The sequence below is a fragment of the Carassius carassius genome, chromosome 30 (genome assembly GCF_963082965.1).
Source record: "Carassius carassius chromosome 30, fCarCar2.1, whole genome shotgun sequence".
NCBI lineage: Eukaryota > Metazoa > Chordata > Actinopteri > Cypriniformes > Cyprinidae > Carassius > Carassius carassius.
In genome coordinates this window covers 751,006-771,005 of record NC_081784.1, presented here as the reverse complement: position 1 = coordinate 771,005, position 20,000 = coordinate 751,006, and the positions used below count along the sequence as shown (strand labels likewise).

Here is a 20,000-nt window from a genome sequence, read left to right as displayed (position 1 = left end):
ACGTGTTGAGTGAACATGTACATAACACTTAAAGCTGAAAATAGTTGATAACAGCGTGCAATGTTCAAATTGCATCTAATTTGCACAGCAGCAGTAGAAGAAGAGACGGAGTCACACGTGAGAGCGAGATATACTTCACACTGATCACATCACGCTCTTCCTCGGGGTCTGTCTCCTGCTTTCAGAAACACTCTTAAATCAAGATGAAGTGAATTTCAATTAAATGACAATCATCAGGATCAAGTGAGTGCTTAAAACCAGTGTAATTTCAGCATCACGGAAATACTATTTTATTAATATTTTGAATTAGCTTTATTTATATTTCCAGCTCAATTTTAAAGGCTTACACTTTATTTAAGGGTCTCTTAACTAGTTTCTTATTAGAATGCACATTTATTGAGTATGAGCCATTAGTGGTAATTAACCACATATTAATTCCTTAATCTACATCCCCATACTTAAACTTAACAACTAACTTACCAACTATTAATAAGCAGCAAATTAGGAATTTACTGATGGAAAAGTGATAGTTAATAGTGAATAAGTGTTCCCTATTCCCTAAGTGTTATCTTTTTTTTCATTTAGATTTTATACATTTTTATTTCTGTTTTAGTTCTAGTTTTTGTAGTACGCCAAGTTAAACTAGATTAAAAAGTTCATCAAGACCAACTTTAGGTGGTCTTTAGAAAGTATAAAGCAGTTATAAAAGCTTGAAGTTTAAATGTTTGAACTTTAAATAGATTAGATAGATGTTGATAGCATGTTTTTATCATGATTAGCCTGTTACTAACATGATTAACATGCAGTTAACATGTTGTTACCATGTTTCTAATGTGATTTACATGTGTCTAGCATGTCACTAGCATGTTTTAACATGATACAATGGCACTAGCATGTTTTAAGCATGATAAGCATGTTGTTAGCATGCTGCTAGCATGTTTTTAGCATGATAAGCATGTTGTTAGCATGTTGCTAGCATGTTTCTAATGTGATTTGCATGTGTCTAGCATGATATGCATGGCACTAGCATGTTTTAGCATGATAAGCATGTTGTTAGCATGTTGCTAGCATGTTTTTAATGTGATTTGCATGTGTCTAGCATGAGTAGCATGTCACTAGCATGTTTTAACATGATACACATGTTGTTAGCATGTTGTTACCATGTTTCTAATGTGATTTGCATGTGTCTAGCATGATAAGCATGTCACTAGCATGTTTTTAACATGATACAATGGCACTAGCATGTTTTTAGCATGATAAGCATGTTGTTAGCATGTTGCTAGCATGTTTTTTAGCATGTTAAGCATGTTGTTAGCATGTTGCTAGCATTTTTCTAATGTGATTTGCATGTGTCTAGCATGATATGCATGGCACTAGCATGTTTTTAACATGATACAATGGCACTAGCATGTTTTAGCATGATAAGCATGTTGTTAGCATGTTGTTACCATGTTTCTAATGTTATTTGCATGTGTCTAGCATGATTAGCATGTCACTAGCATGTTTTTAACATGATACAATGGCACTAGCATGTTTTTAGCATGATAAGCATGTTGTTATCATGTTGCTAGCATGTTTTTAGCATGATAAGCATGTTGTTAGCATGTTGCTAGCATGTTTCTAATGTGATTTGCATGTGTCTAGCATGATATGCATGGCACTAGCATGTTTTAGCATGATAAGCATGTTGTTAGCATGTTGCTAGCATGTTTCTAATGTGATTTGCATGTGTCTAGCATGAGTAGCATGTCACTAGCATGTTTTAGCATGATACGCATGTCACTAGCATGTTTTTAGCATGATAAGCATGTTTCTAATGTAATTTACATGTTTTATCATGATTATAATGTTATTAGCATGTGGCTAGCATGATTATCATTTTTCTCAAGCTAACCTAACTAAATGAAAAATGCTGAAGTAAGTTTAAACACTTTTTTATTTAAACTAAATGAAAATGTATAATTAATTAAAACATTTTAAAATATATATATATTTCTATTTTATTTTGTTTTAGTCGGTTTACTATAAGAACCCTGCTTACAACAGGATATTTTGACAGATTTACTAATTTATTATTTTTATTAATTTATCAGATTAAAGTTTTATTTTTATTTTATTTCCATTTTAATTCTATTTTAGAACTTCAGGTTAAACTGATTGAAAAGGAGAAATGCTGAAAAAAAAGTTGCTATTAATGGTTTTTTTTTTGGCAGATATTTCTAATTTTAAGCTTTTTTTATATCTCATTTTAGTTTTTATTAATTTGGATGGATGGATGCATAGCTCTCACCTCTCTGACATGATCCACCAGGCGTGTGAGTCTCTCTACCAGATGAGTGACAAATATCACATCCATCATGTCTCCAAACAGCGCCGCCCTGCTGGTGAGAGACGAGAGCTGCTGAGCCACCATCAGAGCGCTGGAGACATTCACCGACATCTGAGAGAGAACCAGAAGATTACAGTCATCTCTCCATATCGAGTGACACCAGTGAAATGCATCTGGACAGCTGTTCAGAGGTTTGGGGTCAGTACATTTACACTTATTTAAAAAGGAGGCATTGAATTGATCAAAAGTGAGAGTAAAGACATTTATAATGTTACAAAAGATTTCTATTTTCAAATAAATGCTGTTCTTCTGAACTTTCTATTCATCTCTGAATCCTGAAAAATAAAATGCATCACAGTTTCCACAGAAATATTGTGCAGCACGACTGTGTTCAACATTGAGAATAATCAGAAATGTTTCTTGAGCAGTAAAACATCATATTTTCATGATTTCTGAAGATCATGTGACACTGAAGACTGGAGGAATGATGCTGAAAATACAGCGGAGCATCACAGAAATAAATTATACTTTACTATATATCCACATAGAAAACAGCTGTTTTAGATTCTAATAATATTTCAACATTTTTACTGTATTTTTGATCAAATAAATGCAGCCCTGATGAGCAGAAGAGACTCTTTCAAAACATATCCACCCCTTCTTTTCACTTAAAAATCTTATCAGATACAAATGTTTAAACGCCACTGTACATTCGCTCTTCAAAAGTTATTTCATACTAAAAATAACTAGTTGAAAAGCATGTTTTGGCTTCTAATATTGTGTGCTCGAATAGTGTATGTCTTCTGGATGCATTAGCGTTTGAATATTTTCATGTACATAATAAAACACTTTAGATCCTGTCTGAATCTGTGTTTAGCACTGAACTATTTCAGCCTTTAACACACAAATGATTGAGTAAATCAAGGTCAAGTTGAACATCTGCTCCGCGCCAGAAGCAATTCCAGCAGGATAACGGCTCTCTGGCGGCACCATTCAGTCTGAGACTGCAATAAAACACTCGCTGTTGTTGATGATGATGATGATGATGATGAAGGTACAGACCTGTGTGAGCTCATGCAGTCTGCGTGTGGACTCTCTCACATATGAGCACTGGTTATAGTCGTGCTCCGCCCAGCGGCCCGTGCGGTCACACCTTCGCCACGCCCTCTTCTCCTGAGGGGCGGAGTCAGAGCTAGACCACGCCCTCTTTTCCTGAGGGGCGGAGCTAGAGCTGGACACGGCACACGGCAGGAAGGCCATGAACCCAGCCAACGTCTTCGGCCACCTGTGAACGTGATTCATCAGATCAAGAGTCTGTTTTCGATTCACTGATGTCACCTTTCTCTCTGTGATTTGAGTCATTTTCAGTAGATAATTTATAGTACATTTATAAATATACTAATTTCTAGAATTTATAGCTCTTTGCCAAATGTTGTGTTTGGAAAGCATGCTTGAGCATCTTTCTTTACTATAAATTAAACCTTCTGTGCTATTTTTCAAGATAACGTGATATCATTCAGATGGTTTACACGACCAATCAAAAGTTTGGGGTTTATTTTTACATTATTACATTTATTGGATCAAAATAGAGTAAAAACAGTAATAGTGTGAAATGTTATTACAAAAGTTTTAATTTAACAATTTTTTTCCTTTTTTTTAATTTTTTAATTATTTGGAAAAAAATACAGTAATTAAAAAAAAATATTATTACAATTTAAATAATAATTTAATAATAATTTCTATTTAAAATGATAATAATTTAAGCTGAAATGTATTCCCGTCTTTGATGATAGCATTTGATGATGGAAATTCAGTAGAAGAAAACCAATATAATATAATATTTTTATATATTATAATATTTTATATAACACACGCTTTTCTTTCTTTTTTTTTTTTTTTTTGCTTATAATACCTCTCAACATCTTTGAATAATTTAGATTTTTACTATTTATATCTTCTATTCAATATATTATTTGGTCAAAAGTAGAGTCAAAAAAACAACAACATATTATTGCAATTTAAAACAGATGTTTTCTATGTTAATATCAGTTAAATTGTAATTTATTGCTGTGTTCAAGCTGAAATTTCTCAAGAAACTTTTTCTGATTATTATCAATGCTGAAAACAGTTTTTTTTGTGGAAACTGTGATACATTTTATATTTCAGGATTCACAGATGAATAGAAAGTTCAGAAGATCAGCTTTTACTTGAAATAGAAATCTTCTGTAACATTATAAATGTCTTCACTGTCACTTCTAATAAATTTAACGCATCTTTGCTGAATAAAAAGATTAATTTCTGACCCCAACCTGTTGAATGGCATTGTCTTTTGACGAGTTTCTCACATGAGTTTGTGAACATAAACAGTGTCTGTTTGTTGTTGCCAGTTATTACATTAATTCCTCTGCTAACAACAGGCTAATTTTCCAGCCCATTACAGACGTGTGCTGCATAAACACAGAACATGGAGCTATAAAAGCAGCAATCAGAGAACTGACATTAAAACAAAAAGGAGGCACTGATGCTTCGCAAATACACAATCTGTGTGGTTTTTACAGGCATAGTTCACCCAAAAATGGAAATTCTCCAAAACCTGAAACAAGTTTCAACATTGACAGCAGCCATTGACTTCCATACTATGGAAAAGAAGTCAATGGCTACCATCAACTGTTTGGTTCCCAGCACTCTTCAAAATCGCTTCTTTCGTGTTTGACAGAATAAAGAAACTCACAGGCTTGGAACAACTTGATGACAGGATTCTCATGTTTGGGTGAACTGTCCCTTTAAGCTGGCGCTCTGTTGATTGGTGTGTGTGATGTCTGTAGCTGCAGACACACCTGAAGTCGCCCTTGTTGCTACTGACCCTCTCGGCTGCGCAGTACAGTGCCGTCGTCTCCAGCACCACGATCTCCATCCCGATTGAGCTGTTGCCACGGGAACTGGTCACGTGACACTGCCAATTACCGGAAACGGCTGCATCAATGTTGGACAGGATGAGCTCGCTGCGAAACGAGGTTGAGACGGCAATGAGTCACATTTGAACAAGAGCCAGTTTAACACACGGACAGAGTGAATCTCACACAAACAGTCGAGACCATGAGCATCTGTGTTCGGTTATCCTTTAAATAATGTCTTTATGAAATGTGCATTTTTGCATCTATTCAAATAATAAATGGTATACATTTTCTAAGTGCATAATAAATTCTATTTGAGGGGCTTTTTATTTCAAATCGAATCCATCCATGCAATACTGAGCACTCGAGAATAAGGTTATTCGGACTCATTTAGATTCAGTTTTATATTATTAATACACTGTAGAATTTCCATCAGATTTCGTTCCTGCATTGCTACAACATATTCGAGGGAAACACTGAGGGACACGAACGATTCACGCTGGCTGTGGAATAGTAAGTGGCTCAGTGAGCGCGCTCAAATCTTTCATAGTGTGATAAGAGGCTCAGAGAGAGAGAGAGACAGTGACTGCTCAGGTCCGTAATCCCCTTACACACACACACACACACACACTCAGATGCTCCAGCTCTTCTCAGGAAATGTTGACTCTCTTTTCTTGACATAATGACTGTCAGTTTTCATTCTGTGCTTGAGTGTGTGGAGACTGATGTTTGTGATTAAACACAGATTAAACTCTTTCACAGCCAGGCTGATCTTCAACTATTAGATTTACATTCGACTCAAACCAGCGTTAAAGTAGCAGTGTGAAATTATGCACCAAATTCTACAACATCAAAATTACAGAAATGTAGAAATATCGTAGTCAGCGTTTGAAGTGGATCCAAAAAAAAAAAAAAAAAACGCAATCAAAGTTGTCCTAAGACAAGAATTTTCTGTAAATGTCAGTAAATACTGAACTGTTGCTATGAAGTTGTGTGCTAGGCTAGCTAGTTACAAAGGTGTACTAGGTAGTTTTAAGGATGTGGTTTTTACTATGTGGTTGAAATAATGTGCCATGTGGTTGTGTACTAGCCCAGCAAATTAAGAGTCCATTGCTTAATCTCTACGATATAACTCAGGTCCCTCCTTCAGTCAAAAAGGGGACAACTACACATTTCTACTGTAAAAGCAGTTTAAAGGTACCATGTCATAATTACAGGCATACTTCAGCACAAATGAATTAATATGCAGAGTGCAATGCAGACATTTTCAGTGTCTATCTTAGAGATCATACAGGTAAATCATCCTGATGAGGTCTGATTATGGCTCATTATTTCTCTCTGCTGTGGACCGGCAGCACTTAGAGCCATGATTAATGACCTCGGACCCTCAGACCGACCAGCTGCAGCACTAGAGACTGACCCATCTGTAGCACATTTGGCTCAGAGATCACTCTGAAGAGCTGTGGTGTGCAGCAGAGCTCTGTGGTCGGGCAACTGTGCTTGTGCCCTGTTAAACTGACAACCGCATGCCAAAAATAACAGAGTGCTTCCTCTAAAGAGACACAAGAGATGCTCTGCGCTCATATGATGACAAATAAATGATAGGACACAAGCAGAACTGTGTTTTAAACTGTGCTCATGTTTGCCAAGATACATAGTCTAACTCGATTCCAGATATCTCAATATATATACATATGACTTAATTTAATGTATATATACTACCCATTAAAACATTTGCCACATAATTTCTCATCTCCTCTCTGTCTTTGTGAGACATAATAATTTGTTGTTCTAGTGTCTGAGCAAATGGAGCATGTCTGTGAGCAGGTTTACAGCTGCAGTGATTCCCTCTCATAAGTTCAGACTAAATTAGAGACTTGCATAATTCTGATCCGAGTCCAAACCAGCTCAGAGTCTCCATCACACGCACACATTATCAAATGGCATAAAAAATTAACTTTATTTACTTTATTTATTAATTTCTTGAACATCATGATGTACTCATTCATGTGGACCTCATCAACCACCCAGAAAACCCTAGAAACCACTTAGGAATACCCACAACACATTGGAATTCGCATAGCAACCCCCTGGAAAACACCCACATTGCATTAAAAAACTGAATAGCAACACCTTGGCAACCACCAACAACGCATTAGCAACTGCATAGCAGCAACACCCTAGCAACCACCTGCAACAAGTTAGAAACTGCATAGAAACACCCTGGCAACCACCCACAAAACATTAGCAACCACATAGCAACACCCTGGTAACGACCCACAACACATCAGCAACAAGCAACTACATACCAACACCCTGGCAACCACCCACAAAACATTAGCAACCACATAGCAATACCCTGGCAACCACCCACAACACATTACCAACCACATACCAACACCCTGGCAGCCACCCACAACACATTAGCAACCACATACCAACACTCTGGCAACCACCCACAACACATTAGCAACCACATACCAATACCCTGCAACCACCCACAACACATTAGCAACCACATACCAACTGCCTGGCAACCACCCACAACATCCAAGCACCATGGCAGTAAGTTCGATATGCACTGTTCATATTTTCTTTAAAACAAAATGCATTTCAGTATGTGGCAAACGAGAAGAAACAAGCATCAATGAGGACACACACACACACACACACACAAACACACACATGCATACAGTGACCTACATTCACACAACAGAGCTCTATTGTCCAGTCATCCACAATTGTCTCCAAAGCACTTCATTAGCAGCATTTACTCTCATGCGCTGATATTTCACAATCTGAGGATAATAACAGGCCTGTGAGTGCTGAAGTCGGGCCTCGCTGATGAATATTTAAAAACCCAGAGCATGAAAATGCTCCACTATCGAGACTCTTCAATTCACTATCTCTGAAGCTTGAATAAGAACAGGTAAATAAATGTGATATATTAATGAAATATTCAATACTGAAAGACTAACAAAAGGACACAAACACACCAAGGAACATTCTTTTAATCACTCTCTCTTTGATAAAGTTGATTAATTTTGTAGATCTAAAAGTGACCGATTGCATAGCAACACCCTGGCAATGACTGACTGCATAGCAACACCCTGGCAGTGACCGACTGCATAGCAACACCCTGGCAATGACCGACTGCATAGTAACACCCTGGCAATGACTGATTGCATAGCAGCACACTGGCAGTGACCGACTGCATAGCAACACACTGGCAGTGACCGACGGCATAGCAACATCATGGCAGTGACCGACTGCATAGCAACACCCTTGCCAATGACCGACATTGCCAACACCCTGGCAATGACGGACTGCATAGCAACACCCTGGCAATGACGGACTGCATAGCAACACCCTGGCAGTGACCGACTGCATAGCAACACCCTGGCAATGACCGATTGCATAGCAGCACACTGGCAGTGACCGACTGCATAGCAACACCCTGGCAATGACCGACTTCATAGCAACACCCAGCAACGCCATGGCAATAACCGACTTCATAGCAACACCCTGGCAGTGACCGACTTCATAGCAACACCCTAGCAGTGACCGACTTCATAGCAACACCCTGGCAGTGACCGACTTCATAGCAACACCCTGGCAATGACCGACTTCATAGCAACACCCTGGCAATGACCGATTTCATAGCAACACCCTGGCAATGACCGACTTCATAGCAACGCCCTGGCAATGACCGACTGCATAGCAACACCCTGACAGTGACCGACTTCATAGCAACACCCTGGCAGTGACCGACTTCATAGCAACACCCTGGCAGTGACCGACTTCATAGCAACACCCTGACAGTGACCGACTTCATAGCAACACCCTGACAGTGACCGACTGCATAGCAACACCCTGGCAATGATCGACTTCATAGCAACACCCTGGCAATGATCGATTTCATAGCAACACCATGGCAATGACAGACTGCATAGCAACACCCTGGCAATGACGGACTACAAAGCAACACCCTGGCAATGACCGACTTCAAAGCAACACCCTGGCAATGACCGACTTCATAGCAACACATAGGGCACATACAAAAATTTCAGAAAAAAATAGCATTCATAGCATTTCAGAAAATAAAAACTCCAAAAATAACTGCAATTCACAAACATTGACTGCATAGCAATGCCCTGGCTGTCACGATCGGTGTTACAGAAAACACAGGAGAGAGAACCAATTGCGAGTACGTCTTTAATAAGGGGTAATCCAAAGAGAATACACAGTCCAGGCATGAGTCGTAACCAAAAACATCCATCCAAACATAAACCAAACAAGAAGACAAGGCAAGGGCAAGAACTGACGGACATGAATTAACATTCAACAAGGACTCCGTGACATATACACAGACAGACCGGGTATAAATACACAGAAGGTGAATGAGGGAACTGGAGACAGGTGGGGAATAATCAATTAACTCAAACAAAGAGGAAGGTGACCAAATAAGGGAACAGACAGTTAATAAGGTGACAGACACCGTGGGAAAGGAGGACATCTAGTGGAAACCCAGGGACACAACCCAGACACTGTGACAGTACCCCCCCTCTACGGAGCGGCTCCCAGACGTTCCACGACAGACACAAAACAGAGACCAGGAGGGAGGCGGATAGGTGGAGGCTCAGGGGGAGGGACGGAGGGCCAGAAAAGAAAAACATGGGGAACAGACACCAGAAGTGTGAACACCAAACAGGGAGACCAGGAGGGAGGAGGACCGAAGAAGGTTCAGTGGGAGGGACGGAGGGCCAGACTGACAGAGAGGAACAGGGACAGGAGTGAACACAAAAACAAAAAACAACATGAAGCCCCTCCAGGGCGGGGCAGAAGACCACCACGTCCGTGTGGTCAGGGCAGAAGCCCCCCAGAGCGGAGCAGAAGACCACCACAACCGTGTGGTCAGGACGGAAGCCCCCCAGGGCAGAGCAGAAGACCACCACAACCGTGTGGTCAGGACGGAAGCCCCCCAGGGCGGAGCAGAAGACCACCACAACCGTGTGGTCAGGACGGAAGCCCCCCAGGGCGGAGCAGAAGAGCACCACAGCCATGTGGTCAGGACCAGAGCCCCCCAAGGCGGAGCAGACCTCCGTGCGGCTGGACCAACGGGACGACAAAACTCTGGTAATTCCCTGGTGTCCTTACTGGACTCCAGAAGATTGGTGCTGGCCTGAAACTGCTCATGAAGATCATTGGTGACTTGTATTTGCTCATGAAGATCACCGGTGACTGGCACCTGACTCGACTCTGGAGGGTCCACCGTGACTGGCACCTGACTCGACTCTGGAGGGTCCACCGTGACTGGCACCTGACTCGACTCTGGAGGGTCCACCGTGACTGGCACCTGACTCGACTCTGGAGGGTCCACGGGCACCTGACTCGACTCTGGAGGGTCCACGGGCACCTGACTCGACTCTGGAGGGTCCACGGGCACCTGACTCGACTCTGGAGGGTCAGCTGAGACTCTCATCCTGCGCAGCGGCGCTGGGCCAGCAGCCATCTTGGGCCATGACTCTGGACAGGCGGCCATCTTGTACTGTGGTGCTGGGCTGGTGGCCATCTGGGGTTGTGGCGCTGGACTGGCGGCCATCTTGTACAGTGGCGCTGGACCGGTGGCAATTTGGGCATTGGCGCTGGGTTAGCGGCCATCTTGTGCATTGGCGCTGGACTGACGGCCATCTTGTGCTGTGGCGCTGGACTGACGGCCATCTGGTGCTGTGGCGCTAGGCTGACGGCCATCTTGGGTTGTGGAGCTGAACCGGTGGCCAATTTGGGCATTGGTGCTAGGCTGGCGGCCATCTTGTGCTGTGGCGCTTGGCTGGTAGCCATTCTGGGCAGTGGTGCTGGACTGGCGGCCATCTTGGGTTGTGGCGCTTGGCTGGTTGCCATCCTGGGTAGTGGTGCTGGGCTGACGACCACCCCGCCGGAAGAGACAGAAGTGGCTGGGGCATCCCACCGAAGCCGATGCTGCAGGTAGCGCACAAATTCCCAGAATTCCAGTGTCTCTAACTGCGCCATCTCCTCCTGAGACACTGGATCATCCAGCCCGCCATTAAAACAGTCCTTGAGGGCCGCATCGTTGTAGCCCATGCCCTCGGCCACGGACCAGAACACCTGAGCCAGGTCCCCCACTTCATTGCCCTCTTGGCGGAGGGCGATCAACCGAAGGTACTTGGTTCGCCGCTCCGCCATCTTGGCTGGGGAACGGAAAAATGACATACCGCTGGTTCCCTGTGTGACGGAGTCCTTCTGTCACGATCGGTGTTACAGAAAACACAGGAGAGAGAACCAATTGCGAGTACGTCTTTAATAAGGGGTAATCCAAAGAGAATACACAGTCCAGGCATGAGTCGTAACCAAAAACATCCATCCAAACATAAACCAAACAAGAAGACAAGGCAAGGGCAAGAACTGACGGACATGAATTAACATTCAACAAGGACTCCGTGACACATACACAGACAGACCGGGTATAAATACACAGAAGGTGAATGAGGGAACTGGAGACAGGTGGGGAATAATCAATTAACTCAAACAAGGAGGAAGGTGACCAAATAAGGGAACAGACAGTTAATAAGGTGACAGACACTGTGGGAAAGGAGGACATCTAGTGGAAACCCAGGGACACAACCCAGACACTGTGACACTGGCAACCACCCACAACACATTAGCAACAAGCAACTGCATAGCGACGCCCTGGTAACCACACACAACACATTAGTAATCGAATAGCAACACCCTGGTAACCACCAGTTCTTCAGTACAGCTCATAATGAGTTGAATATTTCAGTTTCCTTGATAAAGTAGACAAAGTTTATTTGAGGTTGCTTTAAGGTTGATCTAAGGTTTGTCTCAGGTTTCAGCCCAAAGCATGAGACACTGACTATTTCATCATCTCTTTGTTTCTCTAAAGGTCAAGCAAATATTGGCTGCTTATGGAGTATGCTCACCTCTGAGGCACCATTAGATCATGATGATGAAGTGAACACTGCATTTATGGGATTACAGACGAGTTACACACTCACTCGTCTGCACTATATAAACAGCAAGTTATGTGAGAGAGTCAAGAGAGCAGAATACATGGACTGGATAAACAATGAACATGACAGCAGTTTATGTAAAAGGTTTTACTCATAGAAACAGAAAAACAAACATATTAAAGCAGCAAATGAATATTTTCAGTAGAAAAACAAAGTTTGCTGGAAATTATATCGTTAATTGACTTTTGTTTGTCAAGCATGTCACTAAGCGTGTCTGTCTGCTGTTAGTCATCCTCTCATCTGTCTGTCCTCAAACCTGAGAGACAGACACAAACCCACATCAGACAAACAGAGCCATAATGAGAGAATTAAACTCCAGTCACCATGGTTACCACATCACATCACCCAAGAGCCAATCAGCCCAGAGAGGCGAAAATCATTAGATAACAGAAAACATGCAGGAGATTGAGTGTAAATCAAATTTAACAATAAAGTTTGATTATTTTGAGGCTTTTGCATATCAAATATGATACAGACCTTACAGGTTTTATTTATGTTCCTGGTCTTATTGTGACCAATTCATTTCAATGCGTGCAATTTTATAAAAAAAAATGAAAACACGCTTATTCATAATCAATCATCATGTCAAAAAACACAAATGTCTAACCTGCAAAAGGTGCGACTGCAATCTGCTCTTAAATCAAACAATTAGTGTTACAGAAAGATCTGTGTGTAGTTTTCTAAGGTGTATGTCTTTTACATTGACACTTTAAGACCGTGTTATGCAGAACATAATGGAGGCTGTATATTTTTACTATAGTACATCGACCTGTGGGATCTACTGCACTAACTCGCTCCATCAGTAGTGTGTGTGTTTTGGTTGGCCGATGGAGTCAGACGGGGCTGTTCCCATCTCTCTCGCCAGAGGATCTTCACACTGCCAAGAGCAACATTACAGTATAGGTTCCACTCGTAAAGTAGAGCAGCACCGTTTATATGTACAAGGAGAGAGCAGCAATTAATTGGGCAGCCTAATCAGAAGAATGTCAAGAAATCCATCATGAGCCTGCAGGAACGACTCTTGGAAAGAGCGACAGAAAATAGAGAGGAGGCAAGAGAGCCTGAATGCATGACAAGCAGTCCTGAGTGTCCTCATATTCACTGTGACAGCTGTCAATCAAACATATCACATGAGCAAATACAGCACAGTGAGAACCTTGAGCCCTTGATCACTTTAAGAACTGTTTTACATATGTTTTTTCACTCATCAATATATAATATGACATACAGTATATTGCTCCATAAAGTGATATTGCCATATATGTTACCAATAAGGCCATATAAAAATTTTCACATATGTACATTCTCTGGCTAGATGAAGATATGTTTATAGCATATATATCATCTGTACAAACAGGTGCATCAAAATAAATAAGAATGTTGTGGAAAAATTAATTTCTTTCAGTAATTCAACTCAAATTGTGAAACTCATGTATTAAGTAAATTCAGTGCTCACAGACTGAAGTAGTTTAAGTCTTTGGTTCTTTTAATTGTGATGATTTTGGCTCACATTTAACAAAAACCCACCATCTCAACAAATTAGAATACTTCCATCCATCCATCCATCTTCTTCCGCTTATCCGGGGCCGGGTCGCGGGGGCAGCAGTCTAAGCAGAGAACCCCAGACTTCCCTCTCCCTAGACACTTCCTCCAGCTCTTCTGGGGGGACACCGAGGCGTTCCCAGGCCAGCCGGGAGACATAGTCTCTCCAGCGTGTCCTAGGTCTTCCCCGGGGTCTCCTCCCAGTGGGACGCACCCGGAACACCTTCCCGGGAAGGCGTCCAGGAGGCATCCGGAACAGATGCCCGAGCCACCTCAACTGACCCCTCTCGATGTGGAGGAGCAGCGGCTCTACTCTGAGCTCCTCCCGGGTGACTGAGCTTCTCACCCTATCTCTAAGGGATCGCCCAGCCACCCTGCGGAGAAAGCTCATTTCGGCCGCCTGTATCCGGGATCTTGTCCTTTCGGTCATGACCCAAAGCTCATGACCATAGGTGAGAGTAGGAACGTAGATTGACCGGTAAATCGAGAGCTTCGCCTTGCGGCTCAGCTCATTCTTCACATTTCTACATATTCTACATTTTAGTAAATTGTTGGCTTTCTGGAAAGCATGTTCATTTACTGTACATGTGCTCAATTCTTGGAAGGGGCTCCTTTTGCTTTAATTACTGCCTCAATTCGGCGTGGCGTGGAGGTGATCAGTTTGTGGCACTGCTGAGGTGGTCTGGAAGCCCAGGTTTCTTTGACAGCGGCCTTCAGCTCATCTGCATTGTTTGGTCTCTTGTTTCTCATCTTCCTCTTGACGATAGCCCATAGATTTTCTCTGGGGTTCAGGTCTGGTGAGTTTGCTGGCCAGTTAAGCACACCAACACCATGGTCATTTAACCAACTTTTGGTGCTTTTGGCAGTGTGGGCAGGTGCCAAATCCTGCTGGAAAATGAAATCAGCGTCTTCAAAAAGCTGGTCAATAGAAGGAAGCATGAAGTGCTCCAAGATTTCTTGATAAACGGGTGCAGTGACTTTTGTTTACAAAAACACAATGGACCAACACCAGCAGATGACATTGCACCCAAATCATCACAGACTGTGGAAACTTAACACTGGACTTCAAGCAATTTGGGCTATGAGCTTCTCCACCCTTCCTCCAGACTCTAGGAGCATGGTTTCCAAATGAAACACAAAACTTGCTCTCACCTGAAAAGAGGACTTTGGTCCACTGGGCAACAGTCCAGTTCTTCTTCTTCTTAGCCCAGGTAAGATGCCTCTGATGTTGTCTGTGGTTCAGTAAATCTCTTGACACGTCTGTGTGTGTTGGATCTTGATGCCTTGACCCCAGTCTCAGTCCATTCCTTGTGAAGTTCACTCAAATTCTTGAATCAATTTTGCTTGACACTCCTCATAAGGCTGCAGTTTTCTCGGTTGGTTGTGCATCTTTTTCTTCCACACTTTTTCCTTCCACTCAACTTTCTGTTAACATGCTTGGATACAGCGCTCTGTGAACAGCCAGCTTCTTTGGCAATGAATGATTGTGGCTTACCCTCCTTGTGAAGGGTGTCAATGATTGTCTTCTGTACAACTGTCAGATCAGCAGTCTTCCCCATGATTGTGTAGCCTAGTGAACCAAACTGAGTGACCATTTTGAAGGCTCAGAAAACCTTTGCAGGTGTTTTGATGATTGGCACGTCACCATATTCTAATTAGTTTAGAGTGAATTGGTGGGTTTTTGTTAAAGGTGTTTCATAATTTGAGTTTAATTACTGAAATAAATGAACTTTTTCATGTTATTCTAATTGATTGAGACGCACAAGTAAATCTTTTACATTTACTTTGTATTGATGGGTTTTAGAATCAACATACATGTCCAAAATTGTTTTACAGATACATAAACATACATATTTGTATGGGCTAGATTTAAAAATTGCGTAACAGTTTAGTAAAGTGACCAATTCTAACTAGTTGCCTATTATTAACATATTGGCTGTTTATTAGTATTTATAAAGCACATATTCCGCATTACCATATTCTACATTCCTAATCCGACCCAGTACCTAAACTTTATAAATAACGTACTAACTATTAATAGGCAGCTAATTAGGAGTTTATTGAGGCAAAAGTTGTAGTTAATGTGTTTTTTTTTTGGTTTTTTTTGCTTTTAAGATAGGATTTTGAGATTTATGTATTTTAATGAGATGTATTTTTATAAAAAATTATGTTTTAATAAAGTGTGACCAAACATTTTTTTCCAAATAGGTTTAATATAGGTTTTTACTTCAATTGACAATATGTCACATTATTTACAAATATTACATTTGCATTTGGGAAAAAACAATATTTAGACCTATATATGAGATTTATGTATTTTAATTGTACTGTATATACTGTGCATTTGGATTTACTATTGTAACAAACTAAATCAATAAATCCAATTTGTTTGAATCTCATACATTTTAACTGAATATTGCCTGCTCCACAGCTAGTCATATTTTAACCATGTTCATGTAATAACCAAATTTTTGCTGTTTCAAAGCAAGTTGAATAAGGGCATTAGATGCAAAATCATATAGATGCAAATAATTAATAAGCAGCTATGCCATGATTCTTTGAGAATAGAAATCTGACCTGTTTCATTTATGTATGTCTGACAAATATGCATCACATCACAAGTTTAATTATAATTCAAATAATTGGAAAATTTGCATGCAATTCAAATACATAATTGATACACTGTAGCTAGGACAATTAGATTTTAAATGCCATATGCAAAATGCCATTATAATATGTAAAGTGGCAAGGACAGGAGAGGATGTGAACATGTTAATGCAATCATCTCAAATGCCTTTTTTTAGTCCACATATATTCATTAAGCAGCATGCAAATACAATTGTGTAAATTAAATTTAAATTAAATTAATTTAAGAAAAAAAATCATCTTGCCACCCTTTTTGCATTAACAAATAAAATATTCCTCTATAACTGCAAATGCATTTCAGTTTACATTTTTCTAATTAGAGTGCACTCAGCTGTGTATTTAATTTAATTGTTAATGCTAGCGAAGGAACTGAAAAATGCTAATTAATTTGTTACGTTTGAATTTACAATTTTGCATCAGATATCACACAAATGGCTATGGGAATTATATAAACAAATACACAAATTTTACATGTAATATTTGTATTTTGCATATTGCATTTGAAAAGTAACGCTTCCATATATAGTCTATTCATTAAGAGAAGTTCTAGCAAAATGATTTTATATCCAGTGAGGCTATTACACAGCATTAAACTAAATGTAGAGTAGTGTTCAACTAATCTATCTGCTTCAGATCACTTTCTAATCAAACTTCAGATACGACTCGCTCAGCTAGTCCTGAGATTATGAGTGAAATCCGAGAGGGAATTTAGTCAGAAGAGAACGAGGGCGGACTACAGAGCAGATGATCCACATGACGGCTGAATGAGTCAGTGTCTCCTCTGCATACTAATAAACACACCAGTTTACTAACGAGGGGAAATTAGCTGAGGAAACACCAGCGCTCCGGCCTGCACAGAAAATGGCTTGTTGACACTAAGAAACATATTTCTGTTGGCACTTCATCAAAATTTATGCGCAGACGTTTCTGCGTGGTGAGAGCTACACTCACTTTCTCACAAACTGTGTGTGTGTGTGTGTGTGTGTGCGTGTGATGGGAGATGGAGAGAGCCGGAGGAAGAGGCACGGTGGTCCGTGAAGTGCTTGAGAGTCGGCATGTGGTGCATTATCGCCCCCTAATTACCATGCAGCATATGTTTCGTTAAACGCACTAAACCTGCCGAACTCTAGACGACTGTTCGCACACGTCGGCCAAACCTCTGCAGGGACGCATGGAGCCGCTGAAAACCAGCCAGTTCAATTGACTCTTGTCCTTTCAGATCTCTATCAAGGGCACTGATCACACAAAGTAAAGGTAAAGATGTGTGTACCCCAATTTTAATAAATGCATGAGCAGGATTTTAGTTATTTCATTTGAAAAGGTCACTGCTAAGTATTAGACTGTAACCGTCATTGAAGCACATTTACAATAGCTGTACCCACAAAACACCGGACATGAAGAAAATACCTAGCAACCACCTAGAAACATATTAAAAATTAGTACTCAAGCATGCTTTTGTTCACCAGATTATCGATACAACAACATAACACACATTTTCTGTCTCTCTCTCTAATGATATAGTATGTATATATAATTTTACAAATGATTTGATCACACTGCAAAATGTCATGTTCCTCCTAAATATTGTTTTCCAGACAAAAACAATTGAAAATGAAACAAGTGTTTGTCTTTTATGAGAAAGCAATAGATTAATTCACTCAAACAATTTGTTTGATTCATTCACTTAACCAATTCATTCTGAAACAGATCGAAAAAAGCAAGTGCATTGATTCATTCACTCAACCAATTCATTCCAAAACAGATCGAAAAAAGCTATTTCGTTGATTAATTCACTCAACTGATTCATTCCAAACAGACCGAAAAAAAGAGTTTGCCTCTATGAATGAGTTATTGATTCATTCACTCAACCAATCTGTTTGATTAATTTTCAAAACGAACGAATTCTGAAACAGACTGAAAAATGCAACTACCTTTATGAATGAGTCATTGAATCACTCAACAGATTCGTTCAACAGCAATGACAGCATTGCACAGTTGCTGCTTTTTCTTGTGACATGATTGGGCTGATTTTTTTACACATACCTGGCAACCCATTCAGAAACATCACTACAGTCTGTCACGCAGAGACACACAGCATTCAATTTGCCACGGAGTAGGAAAAACAGTGTAAAGAAAGTGGCAATGAATACGATCTTGTCCCTCTCACCTGGTAATGAGGCAGCAGTCGTGAATGATGCTGTCCTCCACGTACAGCCCTCTGTCCTCCAGCGTGTGGACGGGACTCTGCTTGTGGCTCCAGGACAGTCTGACGGACGGGTCGAGGTACGAGGCGGTGCACTGGAGAGGCAGACGGTCCCCGGGGAACACCAGCTGCTTCTGAGTCGGGATGAGCTGCAGGACGGGGAGCTCCAGCGGGCCGTCTGAAACACACTCGTTTTAAACAGTGTGACATACTAAACAAACCATTATACTGTATATATATATAAACTCCTGCTATTCAGATGAGGTATTTGAAGAAACTGTTTGTGCATCACCTGATTTCCTTCATTGAATTTGAGTGAATAACACAGGCAAATAAAACATCATCAGTGGACATAATTCATGCTTTTTATAATTTATGCTTCCTTATTTTTATCCCCCAAGGTAATAAAGGGCTCTCTGTTTAATGTTTTGACATGACTTTAGAGCTGGTGAACATCGGTGAAGTCTTACCGCATCGGAGCTGCCGCTCCTGAAGTCTGCACAGCTCCAGTCCATGAAGAAGAGTCGGATACATGCACACGGATTTATTCCCCACACGCACCGCATGAGATCTGATCCACGACAACAACCAGCGCAGCTGACAATCACAGAACAGATAGTCTGTGCCCACGTGCCTGAAAAACACCACCATTATCCATTTAACACACTGACCTCACTGCATGAGAACAACTTCTGAAATGATTCTGCAGAGCTTCTTTGTGAAGTTACTTTTAATTCTATTCTAATTACTTTACTGCTGGTAATGAATAGTAGCTAGTTCCCCTGCATTACTTTTACTGGACTGACAGAGAACAAAAACTGTCCAGATGAACAAAGTTAAACTAAATAAATGTAATAAATTAGTCATTTAGAGACAACAGATCCTGACAAACTTAATAATTAAACATACCAAAATTAAAGTGAAAACAGAAAATTTAAAATCCAAACCAATTCAAAATATTAACAAAACCAACTAAAATTAAAGTGAAAACATAAAATATAAAATACAATTCAGTGTTAACAAAACCATAAAAATTTCTAAAACTAATTAAATTAAAATATATTAACAAAACCATCAAAATTTCAAAAACTAATTCAAATTAAAGTGAAAACATATAATATAAAATCAAACTCAAAATATTAACAAAATTAACAAAACATTATCAAAAAAAAAAATTGCAGACATCTTTTTTTTGACTAACTAAGATTAAAGTGAAAACAAAACTTAAAATCCAATTCAAAATAATAACAAAATTAACAAAACATTAGAGAAAAATATAAAAAACAACAACATTTCTAAAACTAAATCAAATTGAAGCAAAAAAGTAAAATATT

General features: G+C 40.3%; 1 protein-coding gene across 1 annotated transcript in view; it reads right to left on the bottom strand.

Moving 5' to 3' along the window:
- The window catches only part of LOC132110372 (adhesion G protein-coupled receptor A3-like), an 88,453-nt gene that overhangs the window by 49,740 nt on the left and 18,713 nt on the right, over positions 1 to 20,000 (bottom strand). Inside the window, exons 6-10 of the mRNA XM_059516922.1 lie at positions 19,137 to 19,300; positions 18,631 to 18,844; positions 5,167 to 5,331; positions 3,392 to 3,614; positions 2,291 to 2,440 (exon numbers count right to left, since the gene is read on the bottom strand). Coding sequence (XP_059372905.1) covers positions 2,291 to 2,440; positions 3,392 to 3,614; positions 5,167 to 5,331; positions 18,631 to 18,844; positions 19,137 to 19,300 — 916 coding nt within the window. The remainder of the gene's footprint in view (positions 1 to 2,290; positions 2,441 to 3,391; positions 3,615 to 5,166; positions 5,332 to 18,630; positions 18,845 to 19,136; positions 19,301 to 20,000) is intronic.